General features: G+C 36.8%; 1 protein-coding gene across 8 annotated transcripts in view; it reads right to left on the reverse strand.

Moving 5' to 3' along the window:
* The window catches only part of col12a1a (collagen, type XII, alpha 1a), a 111,103-nt gene that overhangs the window by 50,166 nt on the left and 34,445 nt on the right, over positions 1 to 26,492 (reverse strand). For 6 of the 8 annotated variants that reach the window (XM_067456178.1, XM_067456171.1, XM_067456172.1 and 3 more), the window contains 12 exons: positions 24,511 to 24,660; positions 23,966 to 24,085; positions 22,768 to 22,932; positions 21,121 to 21,267; positions 17,225 to 17,370; positions 15,720 to 15,849; positions 11,618 to 11,763; positions 7,228 to 7,357; positions 6,978 to 7,114; positions 1,770 to 1,899; positions 1,518 to 1,657; positions 75 to 207 (listed from right to left, as the gene is read on the reverse strand). In XM_067456178.1, coding sequence (XP_067312279.1) covers positions 75 to 207; positions 1,518 to 1,657; positions 1,770 to 1,899; positions 6,978 to 7,114; positions 7,228 to 7,357; positions 11,618 to 11,763; positions 15,720 to 15,849; positions 17,225 to 17,370; positions 21,121 to 21,267; positions 22,768 to 22,932; positions 23,966 to 24,085; positions 24,511 to 24,660 — 1,674 coding nt within the window. The remainder of the gene's footprint in view (positions 1 to 74; positions 208 to 1,517; positions 1,658 to 1,769; positions 1,900 to 6,977; positions 7,115 to 7,227; positions 7,358 to 11,617; positions 11,764 to 15,719; positions 15,850 to 17,224; positions 17,371 to 21,120; positions 21,268 to 22,767; positions 22,933 to 23,965; positions 24,086 to 24,510; positions 24,661 to 26,492) is intronic. The other 2 variants (XM_067456174.1, XM_067456176.1) reach the window with 2 other exon arrangements.

The following is a 26,492-nucleotide window of genomic DNA, read 5'->3' on the forward strand; positions in this document are numbered from 1 at the left end:
TCAAATTCATATGGTGGCTGAAGTACAGTATATGAAAGAACTCAAATTTATTATATGGATTTTGTGTTTCTTACATGTGCGTTGCCTGCCAAAAAGATCTTCGCTCTCGGACTCATCAGGGTAAATAGCAGTGACAGAAACGTCGTAGAGGGTGTCTATCTCCAGGTTCTCCAGGACGGTAGTGGTTTCCTCATTGCTCAGGATATCCTGAGGAAGAGTGTGGTATTAAATTCATACAGTACTGAACATCTGCTAAACATTATATTATCATTTACCAATACTGATATACTGCTAGTTACTAGATACAATCACTATTGCATGCAGTGAAATAAAAAGTACTGAGAAATTGTACAGGAATTGATTTAATAAAATATTATAATACTAAAATTTTACTCAATTAAAAGTACCAACCCCCCAAAAAATACTTGAGTTAAATTAGGGTTCTAATAGATAACTAACACCATAAAAACACATCAGTTGCAATATATATATATATATATATATATATATATATATATATATATATATATATATATATATATATATATATATATATATATATATATATATATATATATATATATATATATATATATATTTTTTTTTTTTTTTTTTTATTTTTTTTTTTTTTCCAGTTTAAGTTGATGCACACACACATATACACACACACACATATATATATATATATATATATATATATATATATATATATATATATATATATATATATATATATATATATATATATATATATATATATATATATATATTTTATATATAAAGTATTTTTCAACTTTAACAAAGAATTAAAATTTAAATGGAAATATTGAAAAGGTTAAACTAAAAAATACTTGAAAATTTAAGTTCTTTTAATAGTAAAAAAATCAAAACTAACATCTTTTCTTAGCTTTTGAAAACAAGAAGCAGCTTATTATTTTTGGTGTATTTTATATATTTTTAAAAATTCTCAACGTTCTGACTATGTAAATCTCCACGACAAAGCAGATATTAAACTAAAGCCAATATCCTCAAACCTGTTACCTGGGTATTTTCATCTAAAAAGCAGCCGATTATTTTACAGTGGTATAAAATTTGAACAGTCATTTTAGATAAATAATCAAGACTAATCAAAAACAGTGTATCATTTACAGCAATTATTAAAAAAAAAAGTATTTTTAAAAAACACATTACAATAGATCATCTCAAAATGTACATTCTGTCTTCATTCAATCTGAATTTGGGGGAAAAATACTATTTTTAATTTTAAATATTTGACAAAATATTAAAATAATATGACATATGTCCTTTGTCGTTTTAAGTCTAGCTGAAAGTGTAATGGAGAAAAAAAGTTTAAAAGTACAAATATTCAATTTGAACAGAACTTAAGTAAAGAACAGATTCCCCAAAATAGGACTTAAGCATAGTATTTACTATTACTCAAATACTTCACACTTATGATTTCATGTAATATGTATGTATGGGAGGAGATTAATTGATGAACATCTCAGATGTCTTACATATTGGAAGTTGTTCTCTCCACTCTTGGTCCAGCCGATGCGGTAGAGGGCGACATCAGGAGCGCCGTGCTCCCAGGTGGCCCTGAAACTGGTCTGCGTCACTTGAGAGAACCTCAAGTTCTTTGGAGCAGGAACAACATCTAAAACCAACAGGAAGAGAAGCTGAGTTTTGAGTTACAATCAAAAATATCAAAACACTTAAAAATCAAGGATTATGAGATTTATGAGACAGAGATTTTTCACTGATGTTACCTGTAATGGCCTGGTTAAGCATTGGGTTTCCGGTCCCAGAATCATAAATCGGAGTCACAGCCACATCATATTCCGTTTGGGAAATGAGATTATCCAGTCCTCTAGACGTAACATCTCCGTCAACTTCAAGCTAAATTGAAACATGAGAAGTGCAGTTATGGCCACACAATCCACAGCAAACAGACTCGGCAGCAGCAGGAGGTCAAGGTTTGGCTGGTTAGCAGGGTAGATGACTTACAAATGATAACCCATTACTGATTTAATGACATAAAGCATAATCAGTAGCACAAAATATTAGATAAAGATAAGGACTGAAGTTAACAAAAGCTCAAGATATGTTTCATCAGTAATGCCCTTGTGATTTGTGTGTGTCTAAATGCTGTACTGGCCAGAAGGTGTTGTATAAACAACATATAAAGAGCAAATATTCATATAGAGAGAAGATATCCGTGCGATTATATAAAGGAGCAGGGTTTGACATTCAAAATGCCGCCATATTTAAGCAGTGGTGTGTAACGCAGTCACTCCTACCAGCCAGTTTAGTGCATAGACTGTAAAAAAAGATGGATGACGCCCGTCACTATCTTCTATTGTATAAAAGTGAAGCCACCAATGTCTAAATATGGCACTGACATCTTGCACTGATTTGGGACCTGTGTCTGCTCAGTAGAGAGCAGGAGGTAGAGATGCGATATCAAAAGCTCGCCCACACATCCCAATAGCAAATATGGTGCGGGCGATATATGGATACTGGGACCAATCACCTATTTTCAGTACTTATGTGCCACACTTGGTTTAATAGGTTGAATTTTATATATAATTTATACATTTTTAAATTGTAGTCTTTTAAAAAGGCAACGAAGTGTTGTCAAAAAAATCGATCCTTCGATGCTGAAATAGTGCTTTAAATATTAATTTTCGTCAGAATAGACACAGATACCAGCTGCTCTTTCTCACTCTCTCATTTCTCTGACAGCGAGTGACACACAAAACCCGCCTCCTCTCACTCACTCGTTACATTTGCTCCGAATGAATAATGTTAGTGTTACAGGGCTTGAATTTTGCAAACTCCCGTGCAAAATATTGTGCCCAGACCCAAAGTGTGCACACGTAAAGCTGCCTCTCTGTAGCCTAGAAATCTAGACGCACCCTAGCGGCAGCAGATTTAATCTGCCCGCGAGTGTCGTCTAGCAACTCTCAATACCGTTCTGAGCTGTAATCACCCAACTCTTGTTGGGCCAATCACATCGTGCATAGAGTCGGTGGGCGGGGCCATAATGACGACGGCCGAGTTGCGTTTGCGTGCTTCTAGTAAACACAGAAACTGGCGAACGGCGGTCTTTCGAATCGGCTTTGACCACGACTCTGGAAGACTTGGAGTTAAGCTTTTCTCTGAGAAAAGAACAAAGAACGGCACTGAAGTCATTCTTAAAAAGGGAAGATGTGTTCTGAGTTTTGCCGACCGGATACGGCGAATGTTTAATCTATCAACTAGCTCTGCTTCACCTTCGTTGCTCTGGTTGGTTGTAGCGCTATCCTATCGCGTGCAGAGGGAGTTTGAAAGACAACCGTTTATCCCGCCCCTCAGATTGAGCTGTCAATGCTGAGTTTCCAGACCAAACATCTTGACGTGGGTCTGGCTTGTCAGGCTAGCCTCTCGGCACTAAATTGAGTAATTTTTCACTGCTTATTGCACTTAAATAGTCAAATACCCACTACACTTAGTGTGTATTCACATAAGCACAGTCGGTTATGTTTTATGTGAACATAAACAGTTGAGAAAGAGAAAACGTGTAACAGTATGGATCCGTGCGTCAGTCTATGTGACAGCAGCCTAATATTCCTGCAGACAAATTATAATATAGATTAAATATCTATATGGCAGTTTTTACCCATGGTATCAATGTCAAAATTGTGGTCAGTGAAAATGTTGAGTGGATAACTTTGGAAAACCACTAGCCACAGTGGCTTGTGAGCAAAAAAAGTTATTGTCAAGCCCTGCATAGGACATGTGGTTTGGAGAATGACGGTTGATGTTTTACCAGGGGAGCTCTTAAAAATCAACGAATGGAGTTATATTTTTCCCTGATATGACAGTCCTGCTCCGACACTCGCTTAGTGAAGGGCTTGGAATTGTGTTCATTTCTGTCAGAAAGCAAACGTCCAGGTATTATAGATCTCCTCAGCCAGCATTCCCAGTGATGTTGAACAGATTGTCTGGTCAATGCGCATGTGATGTATTTTTTGCTAGAGATGGGTTGATGTCGAGAGGAACAATGGTGTCTCAATACTAGTAAAAGCACTTAAAGTTCCTGCAGAAGACCTGATCTTTGATCCAGTCACGTATCATCCTCGTCATCTGCCAGGTAACAGGAGCTGCCGCCATCTGTCAGGCTTCTCAGGCTCCCATCCACCTGGGCCCACACTTTTAATCCCAGAACGAAGAGTTATGCAGCACTGAGCCATGATTAATGCCTCAGGATGTGGAGCATTGCTGACGCCAAAACTGCCACTGAGAGTTAAGGGAAAAAATCATAAGGAAAAAAATCCCACCCATAAAAAGACATCCCAAAGCACTGGACTGCTGCCTGCCACTCAAATCTCCATCTTTTTTTGTCAGCTGTCTGTTCTCACAATCTTTGGTAGATGATCCCTGGAGAGCAGCTGTACTCTCTCGGCAGCTGCCGTCTCCACTGAATTGTGTAACATAATTGCTGATATGTTAAAAGGTCCCAAATCCATCAACATGAGTCTGTTTCTTGGTCGTCTGCCTGGATGCATGGTGTAAACAGACAGGAATCTTTCCACAGGAAGGCTTCCACAGTGACCCAGGAAGGCTTTGCACATATGAAAACAAGATTGCTCTTTAACAGCTGATAAGATGTCCGCACAATTAATCCCAAGTGCGGCGCTACTACAAGCGTGGACAGCAGGACGCATGCGGCCCCTCCAACACGCATGTGGCTCATCAGTAAACATTAATATTACATGAGCAAATTACTTTTTACCTTTGCTATTAGACCTTCAAAACCCGCTTAATTTAATAAATGCCCTTTATGCTTTCTTTACGCTTGCCGGTATGGTTTTCAAACCAGCAAACTCCAGACCAGAGATTTTTCAAAAAATTATTGGATTCAGTTTTGGATATAAGTCCAATTTGTATAAGTCATTTGGGAAAAATCTGATATTACAATAGAATTATATGTTTTCTCAGTAGCAACCTTCTTTTGAAACAACAACGTGTGATGCTAAATTGTAAAACGACCATAAAATATGATTTAAACAATTTTAGGATACAAGTTTTGACAAACATAAAGCGTTTTATAAAATGATAAACCTCAAATTCTAGCCTAAATGGTCTGAATAAAAACAGCAGACAGGCTGAATGAAAATGCAAAATCCCTTTCGAACTTAAAAGCAGAAATACAGCAGTGAACCCGGTAAGCAGCACTGCACTTATAAAAACTTCTTTACTATGCATCATATGGAGGTAAGATAAGAAAGAAAATGTAATCAAAACCTCAGCTCTCTTCAGATATACACTATATTGGCAAAAGTTTTGGGACGCCTGCCTTTACATGCACATGAACTTTAATGACATCCCATTCTTAATCTGTAGGGTTTAATATGGAGTTGGCCCAGCCTTTGCAGCTATAACAGTTTCAACTCTTATGGGAAGGCTTTCCACAAGGTTTAGGAGTGTGTTTGTGGGAATTTATGACCATTCTTCTAGAAGCACATTTGTGAGGTCAGGCACTGATGTTGGACAAGAAGACTCCCAGCCTCCGCTCTAATTCATCCCAAAGGTGATCTATCGGGTTGAGGTCAGGACTCTGTGCAGTCCAGTCAAGTTCCTCCACACCAAACTCGCTCTTCCATGTCTTTATGGCCCTTGCTTTGTGCACTTATGTTGGAACAGGAAGGGGCCATCCCCAAACTGTTCCCACAAAGGGAGCATGAAATTGTTGAAAGCATTAAGAGTTCCTTTCACTGGAGCTGAGGGGCCAAGACCAAGCGCTGAAAAACCACCCACACCATAATCCCCCTCCACCAAACTTTACACTTGGCACAATGCAGTACAATGCTCCCCTGGCAACCGCCAAACCTAGACTCGTCCATCGGATTGCTAAACAGAGAAGCGTGATTGGTCACTCCAGAGAACACGTCTCCATTGCTCTAGAGTCCAGTGGCGGCTGCTTTACTCCACTGCATCCAACGCTTTGCATTGCACTTGGTGATGTAAGTCTTGGATGAGCTGCTCGGCCATGGAAACCCATTCCATGAAGCTCTCTACACACTGTTATTGAGCTCATCTGAAGGCCACATGAAGATAGGAGGTCTGTAGCTATTGATTCTGCAGAAAGTTGGCGACTTCTGTGCACTGTGCTGACACCGCTCTGATTTTACATGGATTTTAATAGTTGCTGTGATTTTACGTGGCCTACCACTTCGTGGCTGAGTTGTTGTTGTTCCCAATTGCTTCTACTGTTATAATACCACTAACAGTTGACTGTGGAATATTTAACAGTGAGGACATTTCATGGATAACTTTTTGCACAGGTGGCAAGCTATCACGATAACACACTTGAGTTCACTGAGCTTCTGAGAACGACCCATACTCGCCAAGACTGCCATTTTGACATTATATAGTGTGTATTTGACTGTTAAAGCCAATAAGCAGAAGAAAAAAAAACTCAATTTTAACGTGCACTGTGGGTGTGATCACAAAATCTCCAGAAATTCTTATAACTAAATATTTAAATTATGTGCAAATTAAAAAAATTCAAGACCTGTAACAGCAACAATATTAATTCAAGGCAAATGAAACGAGTGAGTGAGAGGAGGCAGGTTTGTGTGTAACTCGCTGTTGGAGAGATGAGAGCGCAAGAAAGAGCAGCTGGTATCTGTGTCTATTCTGTGGAAAATTAGTATTGAAAGCCTTTCAGTATTTCAGTATCGATATGTATCGAAAAAGCATTATTTTTAACAACACTACATTGCACTTAGTTTATTATTTCAGATGCCTATTTTAAAGACTACAATTGAAAAGTGTATATATTATATAAAATTCAACCCGCAAAAGTGCCTTTAAGGAGTGACAGCATTATACATCACTCCTGGAATACAAAACCTCCATTTAAATAAACAAGAATATCGTGAATGTCTTATGTCAATGTCAGAATGGCCAATTTTGCCAAAAGGCCTTACCTCCTTCGCCTCTCCTTCATCTGGCTTGTAAGTGATGATGTATTTACGAACAGCGCCGGGAGAAGCATCCCAGTCCAGTTGCATAGTGCTGTGGGTAACATCTGTAATCCTCAACTCACCGGATGGAGGAAGAGGCACTACGCAGAGGGAAGAGATAAAAAAAAACAAAAAAACAGACAAACAAACGATGAGAATCTAATAGTCTGCCAATCATCCCTGCTGAGGGGAAGAAAGCCCTAGAGCCACCTACGGGTCACCCCCTGATCAGTGAGAGAGTCACTGGCGTATTCGCCGTGCAGGGCGAAGACGGAAACGCTGTAGGCCGTGTTGGGACGAAGTTTCTTCAGCTGGACATCAGTAACTTTTCCTTTCACACGCATCTGTGAAGGTCAACCACATCACAAATGAAAGGGATGGTGGACTTGTTCATGGGAACATGATGGAAGAATCACTTATGACCGCACTGAAAAGACCAGCATGAATTTCCAAGCTTTGTTTATAGTGGTCAGTGCTTATTTGAGGAGGGTAGACCCAGGATTTTTAGTAGCTAAATCCATAAATAAAAACATTTTAATTACTTGAAATAAAATAAACACTAACTGAAATAAATTCAAATGTAATTTGTTTTTAATTTGTTTCATTTCAGTAGATGCCAAAGCAAAATTTCTAATTTTTGTTTAAAGTTGAAGCACTAATATAACTAAAATTATATATATATATATATATATATATATATATATATATATATATATATATATATATATATATATATATATATATATATATATATATATATATATATATATATATATATATATATATATATATATATACAAAGTTACAGAAAGCACAGTTTTTCTTTCTTTAAAAAAAAAAAAACATGACGGATCATGGCCAATAAACTGGGTCTAGACTTTAAGTTATTTAAGAAGATGGGTCAGAACATATGCTGGTCTTTTCAGCAGGGCAGTTTAAGCACAAATACTTCTGAATCCTTTATATAGCTTTTTATAACTGTACAGAGTCTTGACTTATATATTTTTCACACACAAAACCACAGAGAAAGTATTTGGCACCTAACAAGCAAATTCTATTTATGCCCTCTATTTATTTCTGTATCCCAGCACTGCAAAAAACAAACAAACAAACTAAAAATTCTTACTTAGTCTTTTTGACTCTTTTTATTGCAAGTGGAATTTATTTATTTTTTAAATTAAGATACTAGGTCTTGGATTAAAGGACACCTCCGGCAAATTTTTACGTTTATCTTGATCGTTATATCTTTGTGAGTACAGTCTATAGAAAAATAACCGGACTGGATTGGTGCTTGCCACACGGAGTTATTACAGTTAATGCCCAGAGCCCCCCCTCAGCTAAAACGGCAGCTTTGGGGGCATAGACATAAAGGGTGTCTTTGTGCCTCTTAACAGACACAAAATGCAATTAAAATGTCTGTTCAAAATGAACAGGTCCCTCACACGACAACGAGATGCGTTTAGCCTCTTAGCCATTGTTTAAATTCACCTAAACAGTGTGTTAGACAGCTAGCTGTATTTTTTTTCTAAAACCAAGAAAACTAATTTGCTTCTCATGTAAATGCATCTGAAGATGTTTAGCTATTTGTACTGGTAAGACATGAGTCAGATTTTTTAGTGAAGATATTATGAGAGGGACTACCAACTATAATTATCTAAACTTGTAGCAGAAAATCTCTAAGCATATTCTTTCTAATGAAAAAAATGGAGGAGCAATTTTGAAACATCTGCGCTCTGAGACAAGCCCTGTGGACTTCAGACTCTAGCCAGAACTGACGTCGAGACCTCTGGATCTTCCCATCATGTGAAATACTTGAAAGAGAAACTGTGCTAAAAGCCCTAGAGAGCTAATAGGCTGTTATTTTCCAAAAGCTGCAATATAAAGGAGGTTTTTGAAGCTATTAAATGTAGACCTACCACCTGTGGTATCTACAATATCTCCAAAAATGCTTTCCATTTCCTCTTTCCGCTACAGTATGTCATAGTTGTTGACAGGTTTGAGCTGCATAACACCACTGGGTTTCCATTAGAACATTTTGTCTCTTCTAGTGAGTCCAAAATTATTGTCATTTACACTTTTTGCACTTATTTTTGAAATATTCATCTTCATATTGAAGACTGCACTGCACTTTCTTACTCAGCATTTTTCAGTACAGATATCTAAACATTCATAAATCAAGATACATTTACTTGAGTGTTAACTGAGTTTATGTTTAAAATAAGCTAAAATATCTGAAAGAAATATCTTGTTTTCCTTTTGAATTAAGTCATTTTGTTACCGCATATGGCAGATATTTTCGATATCAATAAACACATCATTTTCATAATTTTTTCAGACTTAATATATTTTCAACCTGTTAGTTATTGTTACAATGTCAGTATTATATAAATGAACTGAGAAATTCACATTTATTTGTCAGCAAGTCTTTTGACAGGTCCATGGAAAATTCATGAAAATGGCATTTTTCCCCTACGTTTGACGTTTGGCATAAATCAAAGTCCGTTGTCATCCGGTTTGAAATGTTGACTACAAACACAAAGGTTTTTCAGATTTTCCGTCTCTGTGTTCTCTCCATATTTTTCCGATTCTTTGCAGCCTTCAGCTGCCACCACATGCAAGTATAGTCAAGGTATGTTTACCACAGGCTTTATTTTATACATAAATTGAAAACATTTAAAAATCCAATAGGAATATATTGAAGGAACCTGTGGCGAATTAGACTTCCAGCTTCTAACATCATGTCTGAGCCACTCTATTGGTGCATTCAAGTCATGTTTACTATGTCAGATGCGTTCAAGACTATTTTGTCGGAGCAAGATGGCGCTGTACCTTCTGTTAAAGGTGCCGTATAGAGGGTTGACGAGCACTGCAGTCCAAATTCAAAATATTGGAGAGCGTTTTGGTTGTCCCAAACCCTTCTTCTTAAGACTTGATGCTCACGCGGGTTGCCAGCTTAAGGACATGCAACTAGAGAGAGCGCAATTGACAATGAAAGCCACCCTGTAAGTTAATGAGTTGATTTATTTGCGTTTTCTCGGATTTTAGATGGATGCTGAGGCTTTTTAGGACGGGTAGAATCTATGATCTCTGACCCAGTTTGTTTACTGGCTTCCATGTCTGCAATACACTGCGTTTTCTGCCAACTGGCAACCCGTGGTGTCGAAACACTATTGGGTAAACTGGCGGCATGCGGCATCCCACAGACCAAAACAAAAACAGACATTAAGATACGGATAGCACATTTCAAAGCAGAATAACTGGCTGTAACTTTGTTTTCCCGAGAAACAAGTATAAGTGAATTTAGCATGTTTCCTAAATATCTGCAAACATATTGTGCTATTTTTATGCTTTAGTAAAGTAAAAGAAAATTACATACAGCACCTTTTAATAACTACACAAAAATACAGCAGGGTTTATCTATTTCTAGAAAAAGAAGAACAAAGAATGTGCATCAGATTGCTTTGCTTTTTAATGTTTTTAAGTCATTTATGAAGCCACTGTTAGCTTTGTTACATATTATATTTTTATATTACAATGCTATTATATTTTGTGCAGAAAAAAGCTTGACAATGTCACTGCGGAAAAAAAAACCTATAAGTATACACGCCACATTTTTCACTGACAACTCATAAAGATCGGGGCCTAAAGAAAATCCAGAGCTTCCCACTCATATTTACAACCCTGAGGTGACATTGATGTGCATTTAACTTCTAAATACGATCTTTTCGACATGACTTGAATGCACCATACTTGACTCTGGTAAGCGGATCCATAGTTGAGTACTAGTCGCGGGGTGGCAACATGCCCAGTGCATTATGGGTGTTGAGGTTTTCCTAGCTAACAGTATTAGGCAAAAGGGAACAGCCTTGATTCCTCTAGTCAGGTGGCACCGATTTTTAAAAAAACGCCAAGTTTTATTGAAAGTATCCCTTTAAGTGATTTTAAATCATACAAATAATTGAATTGTATGAATTTGGTAACACTTTATTTTAAGGTTCAGTTATTAACTAAGCTTGCATGCATATTACTAGGATATTGACTGTTTATTTGAACTTATAAAGCACATATTAATGCCTTATTCAGCATGACCTTATTCTACATCCCTTAATCCTACCCAATACCTAAACTTAAATACTACAAAAACTACCTTTCTAACTATTAATAAGCAGTAAATTAGGAGTTTATTAAGGCAAAAGTCATAGTTAATAGTGAATATGTGTTTCCCATACTAAAGTGTTACCAAATATTTTAAAAAATATTATTTTTATTTTATTTTGTTGCAGTGTGCTGTGGATACAGTGAGATTGGGCCAGCAGGCTAGGCAGTGGTTAAAATGTGTGGTGTCAAATGCACCATACTTGACTCTTATAAGCATATCCATAGCACTAGTCGGGGTGGCAACATGCCCAGTGCATTATGGGGGTTGAAGTTTTCCTACCTAACAGTATTAGGCAAAAAATGCCAAGTTTTATTGAAAGCATCCCTTTAAGTGATTTTAAATCATACAAGTAAGAATTTTAAAAAATGTCTTGCAGTGTGCTGTGGATATAGTGAGATTGGGCCAGCAGGCTGGGCAGTGGTTTAAATGTGTGGCGTCGCCATACCTCCTGCTCCACAGAGGGTTCGGTGGCGTTAAGGGCGTTGTAGAGAAGCATGTAACCTGTGGCCCCTTCGACCGCATCCCATCTCACATTCATGGTGGTGGAGCGCACTTTGTGGATGTTCATGTTCCTCACAGCACTGAGAGGCACTACAGAGGGGAACATGACTTTTCTCTCTTTCTTTTTTTAATTTCGAGCCCTGACTATCCTTCTAAGTGGACTGAAGCCTGAATGGGAACATGGAAGCATTCCGGATGGAATGATGGATGCGTGTGACCAGGTGGAATGGATGCCATGATAGACGATGGTTGGATGAGAATGATCATGGGGTACTCACGTGATGATGGAAATGACTGACAGACAAACAGACAATGCAAATGTCGACGCATACACTGCAAACAAAAAGGATTTTCTTACGATGGTATTATAATATCTAATATATAGCATATCATTCGTAAATCAAGATGCATTTACTTGAGAATCGAAATGAAGTTAATTTATGCTTAAAACAAGAACAAATATCTGCCAAATGGGGTCGGTAACACTGGTCTGCTATTAACAGATAACTATGCAGGAAGTAATGCAGGACTAATAAGTAGCACAACATTAACACTTCAGCTACTACTATAAACTAATATAGAAACAAGCTTAACTAATCAGTAAGTAATATTGAATTCAGGACTAAGATAGTTCCTTATAAGGTAATTAATAGTTACTGAATGGGACTGGCGTCAATAATAACTAATAGGTCACAATGGAAAATGTATAAAGAATTACTAATGAATTACTAATCCCAACATTAACATGTCTAGGATGTGAGAAATTGTTTGTTTTTTTTACTCTTAATGTGGTCATAAAATGCATTACTAATAACTTAAAGGACAACTCCGGTGAGAAATGAACCTAGGAATGATCAACAGATGGTTACCAAGTAGATCGTTCTCTGGGATGCGTTTTCATGAAAATCCAATGTAAAGAGTTTTATCTCTTAAAACAGATTAGCTTATAGCGTTTGTCTATGGGGCACAGGGTAGACACAGGGTAGTAAAAAGTAAATCGCTAGTTAACACCACTAACAAGGCTCAAAATAGCCTCACACTAACATGGTAGCATGATGAGGGTCCCTACATGCAAACCGAAGCATTGAGAACGTTGTAAGAATAAGAAGATAATTTATAAACACAGTGCATTACGCGTTCACGGACAGGCTCCATCTTGGAAAACAGTCTCGACGAGTCGATCCACGAGCGCTGTTCTAAGTGAGCTGGTCGATAGGAATTAAGTTTGTGAAATGTAATAACATGGACATTTTTATTTTTATTTATTTATTTTCTCTGTTGCGTTCAGTTTTTTCTTCCAGAAACAACGGACCATATGAGATTCAAAGTCACAGTTCATTACTTAGAACAGCGCTCATGGCTCAACGAGTCGAGACTGTTTTCCAAGATGGCGCCTGTCTGTAAACGCGTAATGCACTGTTTATAAAGTATCTTCTTATTAAACTGTTTGTACTCTTACAAAGTTCTCAATGCTTCGGTTTGCATGTAGGGACCCTCATTATGCTACTGTGTTAGTGTGAGGCTATTTTGAGCCTTGTTAGTGGTATTAACTAGCGATTTAATTTCACTACTCTGTGCCCCATAGACTAGTGTTATAAGCTAATCTGTTTTTAGAGATAAAACTCTTTACTTTCGATTTTCATGAAAACACATCACAGAGAACGATCTAGTCTGTAACCATCTGTTAATTACACCTAGGTTAATTTCTCCCTGGAGTTGTCCTTTAAGTGTTACCTAGTCATTATACAGGAACTTCTAGTGTTTTGGACCATTATTTTAAAGTGAAAACCCATATTTTCCACTTTAAAATAATGGTCCAGATCACTAGTAGCTCCTGCATAATGACTCGATAACACTTAAGTAAGTGATTTTATGACTTTATTTGGAGTAAAGAATATGATTAATTACATCTCAGACACACAATAATGTGATAATTGGTCAGTTAGTTAATAGTTATTAATGAGGCTAATCTCAGTCAGTAATTATTGATTACTTAATAAGGAACTATCTCCTAAATTCGATGTTACTTACTGATTAGTTCAGCTTGTTTCTATTTTAGTTAATAGCTGAAGTGTTAATGTAGTGCTACTTATTAGTCCTGCATTACTTCCTGCATAGTTATCTATTAATAACAGACCATTATTCTAAAGTGTTACCTATTTTTCTTACCCAATTGACAGCTATTGTCTCTTGTTTTAAGCATGAGCTTGGTTAACTTGGATTTATTTTTTAGAAAACAAGTCTTGTGTCATTTTTTTTTTTACAAAAATAATGTAGATATTGGTACTGGAAAACAAGTCAAAATACTGAGTAAGAAAATCCTTTCTTCAGTGTAAAGACAACATGGGTGTACATGAAATGATACAGTGACACTTTGCGGTGCAAAGCAGCATCATGCCGTATGAAACACGGTTACATTTAGAGCACTGTGAAAGGAATGATGGCGTTAGGGTTAAATGTGGCAAAAAGAGCACAGCGATATTAGCACATGTATTAGCAATGTACATTGCGCAGCATTTTAATTGCACCTTCTTAGTGACTGGCTAAACATCAGCAAATCCTGGTCATTTTTAAACAGTAAAGATGATACTTAAATATCAATATTTAGCTTTACAGTTACAGTAAGTCTCATGTTCAGCAACGATGCATTTATTTGATCACACACTAAAAACACAGTAAAACATGTATATTGTAAAATATTAACACAACTGTTTTCTATGTGAATATATTGTAAAATATAATTTATTCCTGTGACCAAAGCCAAATTTGATCAGTCTTCAGTGTCACATGATCCTTGCTCAAAAAACATTTCTGATCAGGATATTTTGATAAATAGAAAGTATAAAAAGCAGATTTTTTAAATAGATTTTTGTAACATTGTAAATTTTTTACTGTCATTGTTGATCAATGTAATGCATACTCGCTGAATGCAAATATTAATTTCTTTACAATACAAAAAAAAAAAGTTAGACATGTTTTTGTGTGAATCACCCACATATTGTGTGACACAATGTAAAGATTACTGTATATAAATACCATGGTACTCCAAGGTAATTTTACCATATAAAATGTCCAAAGCAAACAATATGTTACAACCTAAAATGGTGCAGAACCATAACCTCATTAATATGTGCTTCCAAAACAGTGAACACATTTGTCCATTGTTGTATTTCTTCAGTTTCAGATTTGGTGTGCTGACATATATTACCTCTTTTCCACCAAGGCAGTGTTGGAGCTAGCTCCGAGCCAGAGCCAAGTTTCAAATCGGTTCTTTGTGTTTCCACAGCCAAAGCACCAGCTCCAAGCCAGGAAAAGTGGTTCTTAAATAGCACCAAAACATTGCTGGGCTAGAAGTAAGAATTGATTACGTCAGGTGTTGGGGGCGGGGTCAACAAGATGAACACAAACTTGAGATCGGACATTTTTTAAATAGCAGCTAATGGAGCAAAAAGATGCTGCTCGTTTGTAATAACCGTCTATACAAATCACAGCTAACTGCATAAATGCGTTAGATTCGCTGTGTTTTGATGCAGATGATTTACGATGTCGTAAAGCCATGTGAATCATTAGTAACGCAACGCGCAACGTTCACCATTGTTGGTGGAAGGCTTGTTTGAGATGCATCAGCGCTGTGCAGACCAATTGGCGAATGACAATGAGTCCAGCGAGAGCATATGACTCCTTATGCTTTTGATTCACTCATGCGTTTTTTTATATCATACGCGGGTCGGTCTGCGCAGCGTTGATGCATTAGATAGAACATGCCTGCTGTGTGTGTTTGTGTGTGTGTTTCCCGTTGCCTCGCTAGCGTTGCTGAGAAAGGTGAGACGTATACAGTGACGTAAGACCTGGCTCTGTTGTGGTTCTCAGCATGTGGAAAAGCAATGGTTCTTAGAAGGCTCTGCAGTCGAACCAACTACGAACTGGCACTAGCACTGGCTCTGAACTAGCACCCGGTTCATGCTGGTGGAAAAGGGGTAATATTGTTGAGGAAATGGTTCTGGCAGTTCTGGTGAAGAGTGAATTATGGGTACGTGCACACTTACATGTGGTCTCTATGCCTTTAAGGGGGTCACTGCTTTCCTCTCCCACCACTGAGTGAACCTTCACTATGTACTGCGTCAGTGGAGTAAGACTCTCTAAGACCACAGTCGTCACCGTCCCGTCAACAAACAACTGCAAGAGAGGAACACAATAAAGGTGAGAACACACACAAATAGGACACGACATGATTCATTTGTGATTCAAATACAAGTTAGGCTTTCCAAATTGTTTTTTGGCTCACTTTGTCCTTCTTTGCTTGTTCATTCTGAATCATTTATGTGCATTGCTGGTGGTAATGCATTACAAGTAACATGCTCATATAGAACATCAGATTTTTTTTTCATGTAACGAGTAAAGTAATGCATTAACACTAATATGATAATGTTATTTGATAGGGGGCGCTATTACACATCTTCTGAAAGAGAATCTCTGGATCCAATAACAAGCCAAGAAGAAGCTGAATCAAGCGATAGAAGATTGCGTACACAGATGTAAGCTAAAGGCCAAAATATATTTATAGCATACTTCAAGTACATTTTTTATAATCAGGGTCAGCGTACAGCGTGGCGCTCGAATACGCGTAAAAAAATAAGTATACTTTTAGCTTTATGAGACTGTTAGTAAAAAAATGCATGATGCTAGAATAAAATGTATATAAGCAGATGCTCTGTGCCTTCTTTTGAAATACTGTATGTTCAGATATTCATACAGCAAAATATTCTGGGGGGTCATGTAAGTTTTGAGAAAATTATAAAAAAATGTTGGCGCAAGATAATTTTTTTTAATGTTGGTGGGGAAAGAGTTAATATTTTTGCGAGGTTTTTTTTTGTAAGTAATGAGTGGTGTTACTTTTCAATTGCGAGTTTATATCATGCAATTCTAAGAAAAAAAGTATTGCAAGATGAAAAGTCGCAATTAGCTTTTTTATTTTTTATTCAGTGGCAGAAACAAGCTTCCATAGAGGTGTGATGTGGGAACAGAAAAAAAGTACAAAATGAACAACACACATTACATTTAACATTTTTTTTAATAAAAAGATTTGTTCAGCAAGGAATATAACCCTCTAGCTCTCTAGAGGTCAGGAAAGTTCCCAGAATATATGAATATTTTAAATGTGTTTTAAAAGAACATGAAGGTGTATGTTATGACTGCTGTTTTGTTGAATGCATAACAAAAAATAACTTCTCTGTTAAAAAAAAACAAAAACAAAAACACAAGGCCTGGAAGAGAGCGAGCCTCAGCCAGGTAAGAAAAAGTAACGCTCCAGTAACGTAACACATTACTTTAGAGTAAAAAGTAACTATTACTTAGTTACTTTTTAGGGAGTAATGAATATTGTAACTATATACATAATATTGTATAATTACCTTTAAAATGTACTTTCTCCAACACTCTTTATGTGCATAGACTAAATGATGTTGCACACTGATTTTGTTACTTCAGCTCAAATCCCTGACCCTAAGCATGAGCAAATAGTCATCTTGGCATAGATATGAAGTGCTCATACCTGCTGCAGTTCTCCTCCAGTTGTGCTCACATACTCTATTCTGAACTTCTCTACAGGTCCATCAGGGGCGACCCAGGTGGCCCGGAAGGAGTAATGGGTCACTTCTGAGGTTGTCAGATCGGTGGGTGGCTCCGGGCCTCCTCCTCCTGTGAGGGGTAATGATGGTAATTAGGGTTTAGCCTTTGACACCATAATTGCACTGTTACATGTTTACTGTCATCAGGGTTGTTTCTGCTAAACTGACCCATAATAACAAAAGAAAGGTCGGTCATGATGTTCCTGATATGTTTTAAGCGCATTAAGAAGTGTAGAGTTATTATAGAGTTCAATTTCATACTTTTATGCATTAGAATAATGATATGCATATTCAAATATTTTATGAGATATAAATTATTTACTGTTTTTATTCTATTGTATTCTATCTATTTTCACATATGATTGGACACTGTATCATGTTTTCTGTTTTTTCTAGCAATCATTATTACACCACCATTCTTATTATATATATATATATATACAGTCCCTGACAAAAGTCTTGTCGCTTATCTATTTTCTAGAAATACCTGATATTAACCTGACCTTTAATTAATCAATTGGTGTTAGAAATAGCTCATATGAAAAGCTAAAACCCTCCCAAATGATGTTTAATGCACTGAAATAAATAATTTTCACAGAAAAAATATTTATCATTTAATCAAGACAGAAAGGTCAAATTTTGGCAAGACAAAAGTTTTGTCGCCTATACAGAAATGGAACAAATTTACTGCAAATACAAAAATATGTCAGCAAATTAAGTTGTGGTGCTGTGAAATCCAAATTTAATATCTTGTGTGACTTCCATGAGCTTGAAGGACTGCATCCATGCGGTTTGGCAAGGATTCATACAATTTATTGATGAAGTCATCAGGAATAGCTAAGAAAGCAGTCTTGCATGCCTCCCAGAGTTCATCAATATTCTTTGGTTTCGTCTTCCATGCGTCCTCTTTCATCCTACCCCACATATGCTCAATGATGTTCATGTCTGGTGACTGGGCTGGCCAATCCTGGAGCATCTTGATCTTCTTCGCCTTGAGGAACTTTGATGTGGAGATGGAAGTATGCGATGGAGCACCGTCCTGCTGCAGAATTTGGCCTCTTTTATGGTTGGGAATATAAGAGGTAGCTAAGATTTCTTGGTATTTTAGACTATTGATGTTGCCTTCCACCCTGCAGATCTCTCGCACACGTAACCCCAGACCATGATTTTTCCGCCACCAAACTTCACTGTTTTCTGGGTGAATCTCGGATCCATTCGGGCACCAGTAGGTCTCCTGCAATATTTGCGCTGACTGTGGTGTAATTCAACAGAAGATTCATCTGAAAAATCCACCTTCTGCCACTTTTCCAGCGTCCATCCTTTTAGCAGGCTGTGGGCCTTGGCAAATGCCACACGGTTTTTCAATTGTCTTTTGTTTAGTGCTGGCTTCTGGGCACTGATTCGACCATGGAGGCCATTTCGAGACAAAATCCGACAAACTGTTCTGGTTGACACAGGGACTTCAGGTGACCAGGTCTCGTGGAGCTCTGCTGCAGTGGAAAATGGGCTGGCCTTGGATTTTCGAGCCAACAAACGGTCCTCTCGAGCAGTTGTCTTGTGGGGTCTGCCTGACCTGGGCTTGTCAAAAACGTCTCCAGTCTCTTCAAATCTTTTTTTTATCCTCTGTACTTGACGCTGAGACACATTGAAGGTGTCTGCCACATCAGCAGTGGATCTGGTCTTCAGCCTCTTGATAATCAAAACTTTAGTCTCTGGGTGAATCTTAGGCATGTTTGCAGAGGTCTAGTTGCAGTTGATGTGAAGGTCTAGCGTACTGGGGTTCTTTTTATACACACTTGAGACCTAATTGATCCATTATTAGTCACAGCTGAAGCTCATATGACAAGGTGACAACACTTATGTCTTTGCAAAAATTGACTCAATGGGCTTTACCAAGCTGTGAATATTAGAATACTTTTTGAAAGTTTAGTTTTTCACTGAAACATTATCACAAAAGCTGGTGGGGTTAAAATGAGCCATTTCTTGTAAAAAAATCTTGATTAGAAATATATTTCAGCGGCACTTTAGGTCAATTTGTACACAAGCGACAAGACTTTTGTCAGGGACTGTATATATATATATATATATATATATATATATTTATATAGACTAAATATTTATTTATTTTATTTCTGATCACAATTTTTCTCATAACATTAAAAATTAAAAAATATATATTATGCAAATACTGCTTATGTGTATTGTGGCTAAAATGCAGTGCAGTTGACGTGTCAATGGAGTGCTATCACTAACTAGGTCTAAAAAAACGCCTTTCCTTTTCTCTTCCTATTTTTACAAAACTGAGCCCCTGAAGGCTTTGACCTCTTTGTGATGAAACTTTGACACTCTTGATACTTGATCCAGGCACAGACAGACGTCCCAGGCTCCAAAACAAAAACAAAAAACCACACACACACACACATAAACGCACACACACACACAGACACACAAACACACACACACACACACACACACACACACACACACACACACACACACACACACACACACACACACACACACACACACACACACACACACACACACAGGCTAGAAATGTTTTGCTTCTTCCAGTGAAGCAAAGGGAAAAAATTAAACATGGTTTTGCTATGAACCAAAACATTTAGCTCAGAGAAATCATAATATTACAAAATGTAAAATTTTCTTTAAAGCTAAAAGTTAAATATTTGAAAATGAGTAAAAAAGGGCAAAGCTGACTGTGCAACATCACTTGAAAGAGATAGAACTACAGTTCCATGAAGCATTGTAAATATATGTTTTTTTGCAGCAATTTATGATAATGTCAGAACTCATGGCAGGTCTGTTTGGAAAGGATCATAAAAATTGATGTATGACAATTTTAACTTAGCTGTTTAGCTCTATTCAATAAAATAGCCTAATGAATAATATCACCCATCAATAAACTGATTATGATGATTATAAAAATTTAAATCTTGCCATTATTAAAATAAACAAACACAAAAGTCAACAAGTCACATAAGACTGTGTGTTACAGTGATCTTTTGACAGTTAAGGCAGTTTTAAGTACTCTACTTTGCATCATGAGTAAAATACCCCTTAAAATCCCATTGTAGCCCTTATGTTCTTAATCTTTAACCTTAAACGCATACATGTAGTGACCTGGGACGTCATTCACTACCCTCCTCCTCATTCATTTTTTTAAGTTAGACATTAACCTTCTTAGTATTCCCCAATCAATTCACTATATACTTCACAACACTCACAGTTACTGCAGACAGAAAACAAAAGAATAGGAAGTATCATCAGCAAAACATGAAATGTCTTAGAAATTTACTGCAGAGCAAGTACTGAACGTAATCAAATATTAGTGTCACTGTCACGTTATGGTGGATCTGGTGAAGAAGCTGTCAGCGATCAAAACATTAATTTTTCAAGGACAGTGATGATGGCATAAAACGCCAAGCTCAAAAAGGTAACAAAATATGCTTTATTTTGTTCTTCTGTAATTGTTACTCTAATATCAGAAGAGTTTTATATTATCATGACAGGTGGAGATCCATATGTGTTAGATATAGATCGCTAAAGAGCCAAATATGTAATAATTATTGGCAAAACGTTCATGCATTTCAGGGTTAATCAAAAAATAATAAGCCATTCCTACGAAACAACTTTGCTGTTCCACTGATGTCACTTTACCACTGTACACATTCTCATATGTAACACCAACTTTGCCGTATCCAGTCAATTCCTACTCTCCCTTTATGAGAAATAATGTATCACAGCACTGTAATAGTGCAACACACAGTCTCTCAGGCTTATTGTTTGACCTCTGTCATACCTGGACCCTTGACACTGTTACACAGGTTGTTTGTCAGGTCATCCACGATGTCCAGCAGGAAGGAGAAGTCAGCCACGTTGTACATGTGGATGTCATCTGGATCAGAAGCGATGGTTCTCAGCTCATTCTCATCTGCGTTCTTTACACCTAGAGGTCCCAGAACATGTTAAAGTCCATTCAACATGAAACCCAATACTTTACATATATTAAACTTGCTTAGGATTGCACGTGTGCATGTGTTGATCACGCTTGAAATATAACCTTTTGTTTTTAAACGCTATTTGAGCATGAGAAACATTATTGGACAGCTAATATCAGATTGTATTGAGACTCCAATCATTAAAACATGAATCATTGAATTCAGGTGTTCCAATCCCTTCCATGGCCACAGGTGTATAAAATCAAGCACTATGCATGCAAATGCTTCTATAAACATTTGTGGAAGAATGGGTCGCTCTCAGGAGCTCAGTGAACTCAAGCGTGGTACTGTGATAGGTTGGCACCTGTGCAATAAGTCCATTTGTGAAATGCTCTTATTACTAAATATTCCATGGTCAACTGTTAGTGGTATTATAACAAAGTGGAAGCAATTGGGAACAACAACAACTATTAAAATCCATGTAAAATCACAGCATGGGGTCAGCACATGCTGAGGCGTACAGTGCGTAGAAGTCGTCAACTTTCTACAGAGTCAACAGCTACAGACCTCTAGACTTCATGTGGCCTTCAGATTAGCTCAAGAGCAGTGTGTAGAGAGCTTCATGAATGGGTTTCCATGGCCGAGCAGCTCATCCAAGACTTACATCACCAAGTGCAATGCAAAGCGTTGGATGCAGTGGAGTAAAGCACGGCGCCACTGGACTCTAGAGCAATGGAGACGTGTTCTCTGGAGTGACCAATCACGCTTCTCTGTCTGGCAATCTGATGGAGAAGTCTGGGTTTGGTGGTTGCCAGGAGAACGGTACTAGCCTGACTGCAATGTGCCCAGTGTAAAGTTTGGTGGAGGGGGGATTGTGGTGTGGGATTGTTTTTCAAGGATTGGGCTTGGCCCCTTAGTTCCAGTGAAATGAACTCTTAATGCTTCAGCACACCAAGACATTTTGGACAATTTCATGCTCGCAACTTTGTGGGAACAGTTTGGCTCCCTGTTCCAACATGACTATGCACCAGTGCACAAAGCAAGGGCCATAAAGACATGGAAGAGCGAGTTTGGTGTGGAGGAACTTGACTGGCCTGCACAGAGTCCTGACCTCAACCTGATAGATTACCTTTGGGATGAATTAGAGCGGAGGCTGCGAGCCAGGCCTTCTTATCCAACATCAGTGCTGGACCTCACAAATGTGCTTCTAGAAGAATGGTCGAAAATTCCCATAAACACACTCCTAAACCTTGTGGAAAGCCTTCCTAAAAAAGTTGAAGCTGTTATAGCTACAAAGGCTGGGCCAACTCCATATTAAACCCTACAGATTAAGAATGGGATGTCATAAAAGTTCATGTGCATGTAAAGGCAGGCATCCCAAAACTTGTGGCAATATAGTGTAGCTGCCCCGAGGCTTTGCAAATATGGCTGCAGTCTGCAGAGTGATTCATTATCTTTCACATCAGACCGCAAAGTCTTTCTGACCATAAGGGGAAACATGTTCTTACCAATGGCATATAGTTCAATCCCCTGGTCCCGGAGGTTCTGAGAGTTGACCATGATGTCGTCCTGGGACTTGCCATCAGTAACCAGGACACCGATCTTCCGGGAGTTTGGACGCATACCAACGTTAGGTCTGAAATTGTTCTGAAGGATGTAGTTTAAAGCAAGGCCTGTGGAATAAGGCAATATTGGTAATATTAGTATAAATACACAAACTGGACAAAGGTACATGGACACAGCATCTAGTGAAGACCTTAGCCCTTGAAACATACCGTTTCATATTTGATACTCACATTTTGAAGGTCTCTAAAAGATAAAAACTTTGCTGAAAAACCTGTTGCATACAATCTACTACATGGCTTCTGTCATCTGATTGATAGTTTCTACTTTTTTAGCAAGTCAAATGCCAAATTTTTGTATAATTGTACAAACATCCATCTCATGGTTTGTGTGTGTGTGTTTGATGTAAAATCTTTACTGATTTTTATAAAGTATTACTACATTTTTTATAATATTTTAAGATAAACACTTACTGAACTGAAGCAAGTTTACTTGATTATCCATACATTTTTGTTGTTGTTGTTGAAAGTATCATGATAATCAGGCTTTTGAGGAAGGTTTATTTGTTCATTTCTTAATCATCATTGCATTGCATTGTAATAAAAACTATAAAGCTTTGATCATAAACTATATATATATATATATATATATATATATATATATATATATATATATATATATATATATATATATATATATATATATGCATTTTATGTAAGGTTCTGTTATACAGTTATAGAGATCTTGTTGATTTACATTACATGCCCCAGAAATTCATCTTACTTTTTGGCCATATAAATATCAGCATCTGCACCAAATTGCATATTTTTGCTCAGTTTGGATCTCTTAATAAAATGTAGATGTTTTTCCAGATGAGTTTGAGCTCCACATTCTCACTATATCAATCATAAATGAGCCATAAAAGTCTGATTTGTCAAATATGATCTCTCAACAAAAAATACATTTATCTAAAAGTTCAATCAACTTTTCCATTTAAAAAAAATGGACTATTGTTTCAAGTCAGGCTTTACTGTGTTTATGCTACACCATACAAAGACAATCTAGAGAACTGATGATGACAACATGAACAGTAGAAGGCAACACACACGTATGACGTATAGATGAGAACACAATATGATTTACCAGTCAGAGTGTTTCCTCCTTTGTAGGGTAGATTGGCCACGGCCTCCAGCAGCTCGTCTCTGGTTCTGTGAGAATTTAGGTGCCATTCTGTCTTTGGGTCTCCACTGTACTGTGCCAGACCTATAAACGGACAATAGTGCTCATATTTGTACACATATGATGGGACAATTTTTGAAAGTTCTCTTTTATAGTACAGATTTTGTCTCAGATGTTTCTGACAAAATGTTTGAAGACACAGTAAGAGGCTATAAAACACATGTGCATAGCAGCTTAGGTCTTTTAATCTTGGAAATATGTTATGAGAAATGTTTGAGGTAATACTGACATTTGACTTTTGATTGCAAAATTTGGTATCAGACAATGTTGAGAACTCTCTAAAGCACACATGTGAGATTACAAGTGACATTTTTAGAGGAAACATTCAAGGAATCTCCATTTGATCCCCATTGAATGTCCCTGCTAGAGTAAAGATTTTTCCTTCCTACGAGTGTCGCTTAGCTGTGGACTTTCTTGCTAATATAGGATTCAGGATAAATTTCTCTTACCAATCTGGACACGATCCGGCCCGATGTCAAAGACACCCACCATGCGACCAATGAAAGACCTTATGGTCTTGAAGTTTAGACGACCAATGCTCCAAGATCCATCCACAAGCAGGACGATATCGGCCTGGGCTGTGGTTTTGCACATTACATCTGTATGACCAGAGAACAATTCAGTCAGTCAGTTCATTATTATAAAATGAATAATAAAATGAATAATAAGAATAATAATAAATAGTATTAAGCAGTCGCAAAGATAAAAATGGATTGTGATTTGTGGTAAAGGATGCAGATCGACGCGTAGGACACACAAAACATTCACACAGTCATGCAAAGCATGACAAAACAATTTATTTGGCATTTTGAAAAGACATTTTACATATTATATTAAATAACATCTTTCAAACTATAAACTCTTTGTTCATAAGAGATGTCTTGGTTGGTGTCCCATTGTGCTGTCTGTCCGGATACCTGAATGAAGGGAAAAGAGGGAAAGTGCCGCCCATCTGGCCCTGCTCAAAGAGAACATGTTGCATAATTGTCTGATTTATAGATCATTCCCTCAAGCAACAAAAAAGAAGAATAATAAGAAAAAAAACATGGATAGATAACACAATCGATATAGCTGTGGTTATTATAAAATGTTCATTCTAGACACTGTGTGAATTTCTTAGTAACAATAAAACAAATTGAAAACCAATAAAACAAAAAACTCCTTGTACTCAAACATACCTGGCCGTAAGTAGACAAACACACATACAAATGCTTGGTCAATGCATTGCATGCATACAATTAAGGAAGCTTGTTTCCACCACAGAATAAAAAATAAAAAATAAAATAAAAGGTAATTGCGACTTTATATCTCACAATTCTGACTTTATTCTTAGAATTACGTGATATAAACTCACAATTACTAGAAAAAAAAAGTCTAAATTGCGAGATTATATAAAAAAAATATATAAAAAAGGTAATTCTGACTTTATATCTGTCAATTCTGACTTTATATCTCACAATTCTGACTTTATATCTCTCAATTCTGACTTTATATCTGTCAATTCTGACTTTATATCTGTCAATTCTGACTTTATATCTCACAATTCTGACTTTATATCTCACAATTCTGACTTTATATCTCTCAATTCTGACTTTATATCTCTCAATTCTGACTTTATATCACAATTCTGACTTTATATCTGTCAATTCTGACTTTATATCTCTCAATTCTGACTTTATATCTCTCAATTCTGACTTTAAATCTCACAATTCTGACTTTATATCTGTCAATTCTGACTTTAAATCTCTCAATTCTGACTTTATATCTCACAATTCTGACTTTATATCTCACAATTCTGACTTTATATCTCACAATTCTGACTTTATATCTCTCAATTCTGACTTTATATCTCACAATTCTGACTTTATATCTCTCAATTCTGACTTTATATCTCTCAATTCTGACTTTATATCTCACAATTCTGACTTTATATCTCTCAATTCTGACTTTATATCTCACAATTCTGACTTTATATCTCTCAATTCTGACTTTATATCTCACAATTCTGACTTTATATCTCACAATTCTGACTTTATATCTCTCAATTCTGACTTTATATCTCACAATTCTGACTTTATATCTCTCAATTCTGACTTTATATCTTACAATTCTGACTTTATATCTGTCAATTCTGACTTTATATCTCACAATTCTGACTTTATATCTCTCAATTATGACTTTATATCTCTCAATTCTGACTTTATATCACACAATTCTGACTTTATATCACACAATTCTGACTTTATATCTCACAATTCTGACTTTATAACTCACAATTCTGACTTTATATCTCACAATTCTGACTTTATATCTCTCAATTCTGACTTTATATCTTACAATTCTGACTTTATATCTGTCAATTCTGACTTTATATCTCACAATTCTGACTTTATATCTCTCAATTATGACTTTATATCTCTCAATTCTGACT

This window comes from Pseudorasbora parva, chromosome 10 (genome assembly GCF_024679245.1).
Source record: "Pseudorasbora parva isolate DD20220531a chromosome 10, ASM2467924v1, whole genome shotgun sequence".
In the NCBI taxonomy this organism is placed as follows: Eukaryota; Metazoa; Chordata; class Actinopteri; order Cypriniformes; family Gobionidae; genus Pseudorasbora; species Pseudorasbora parva.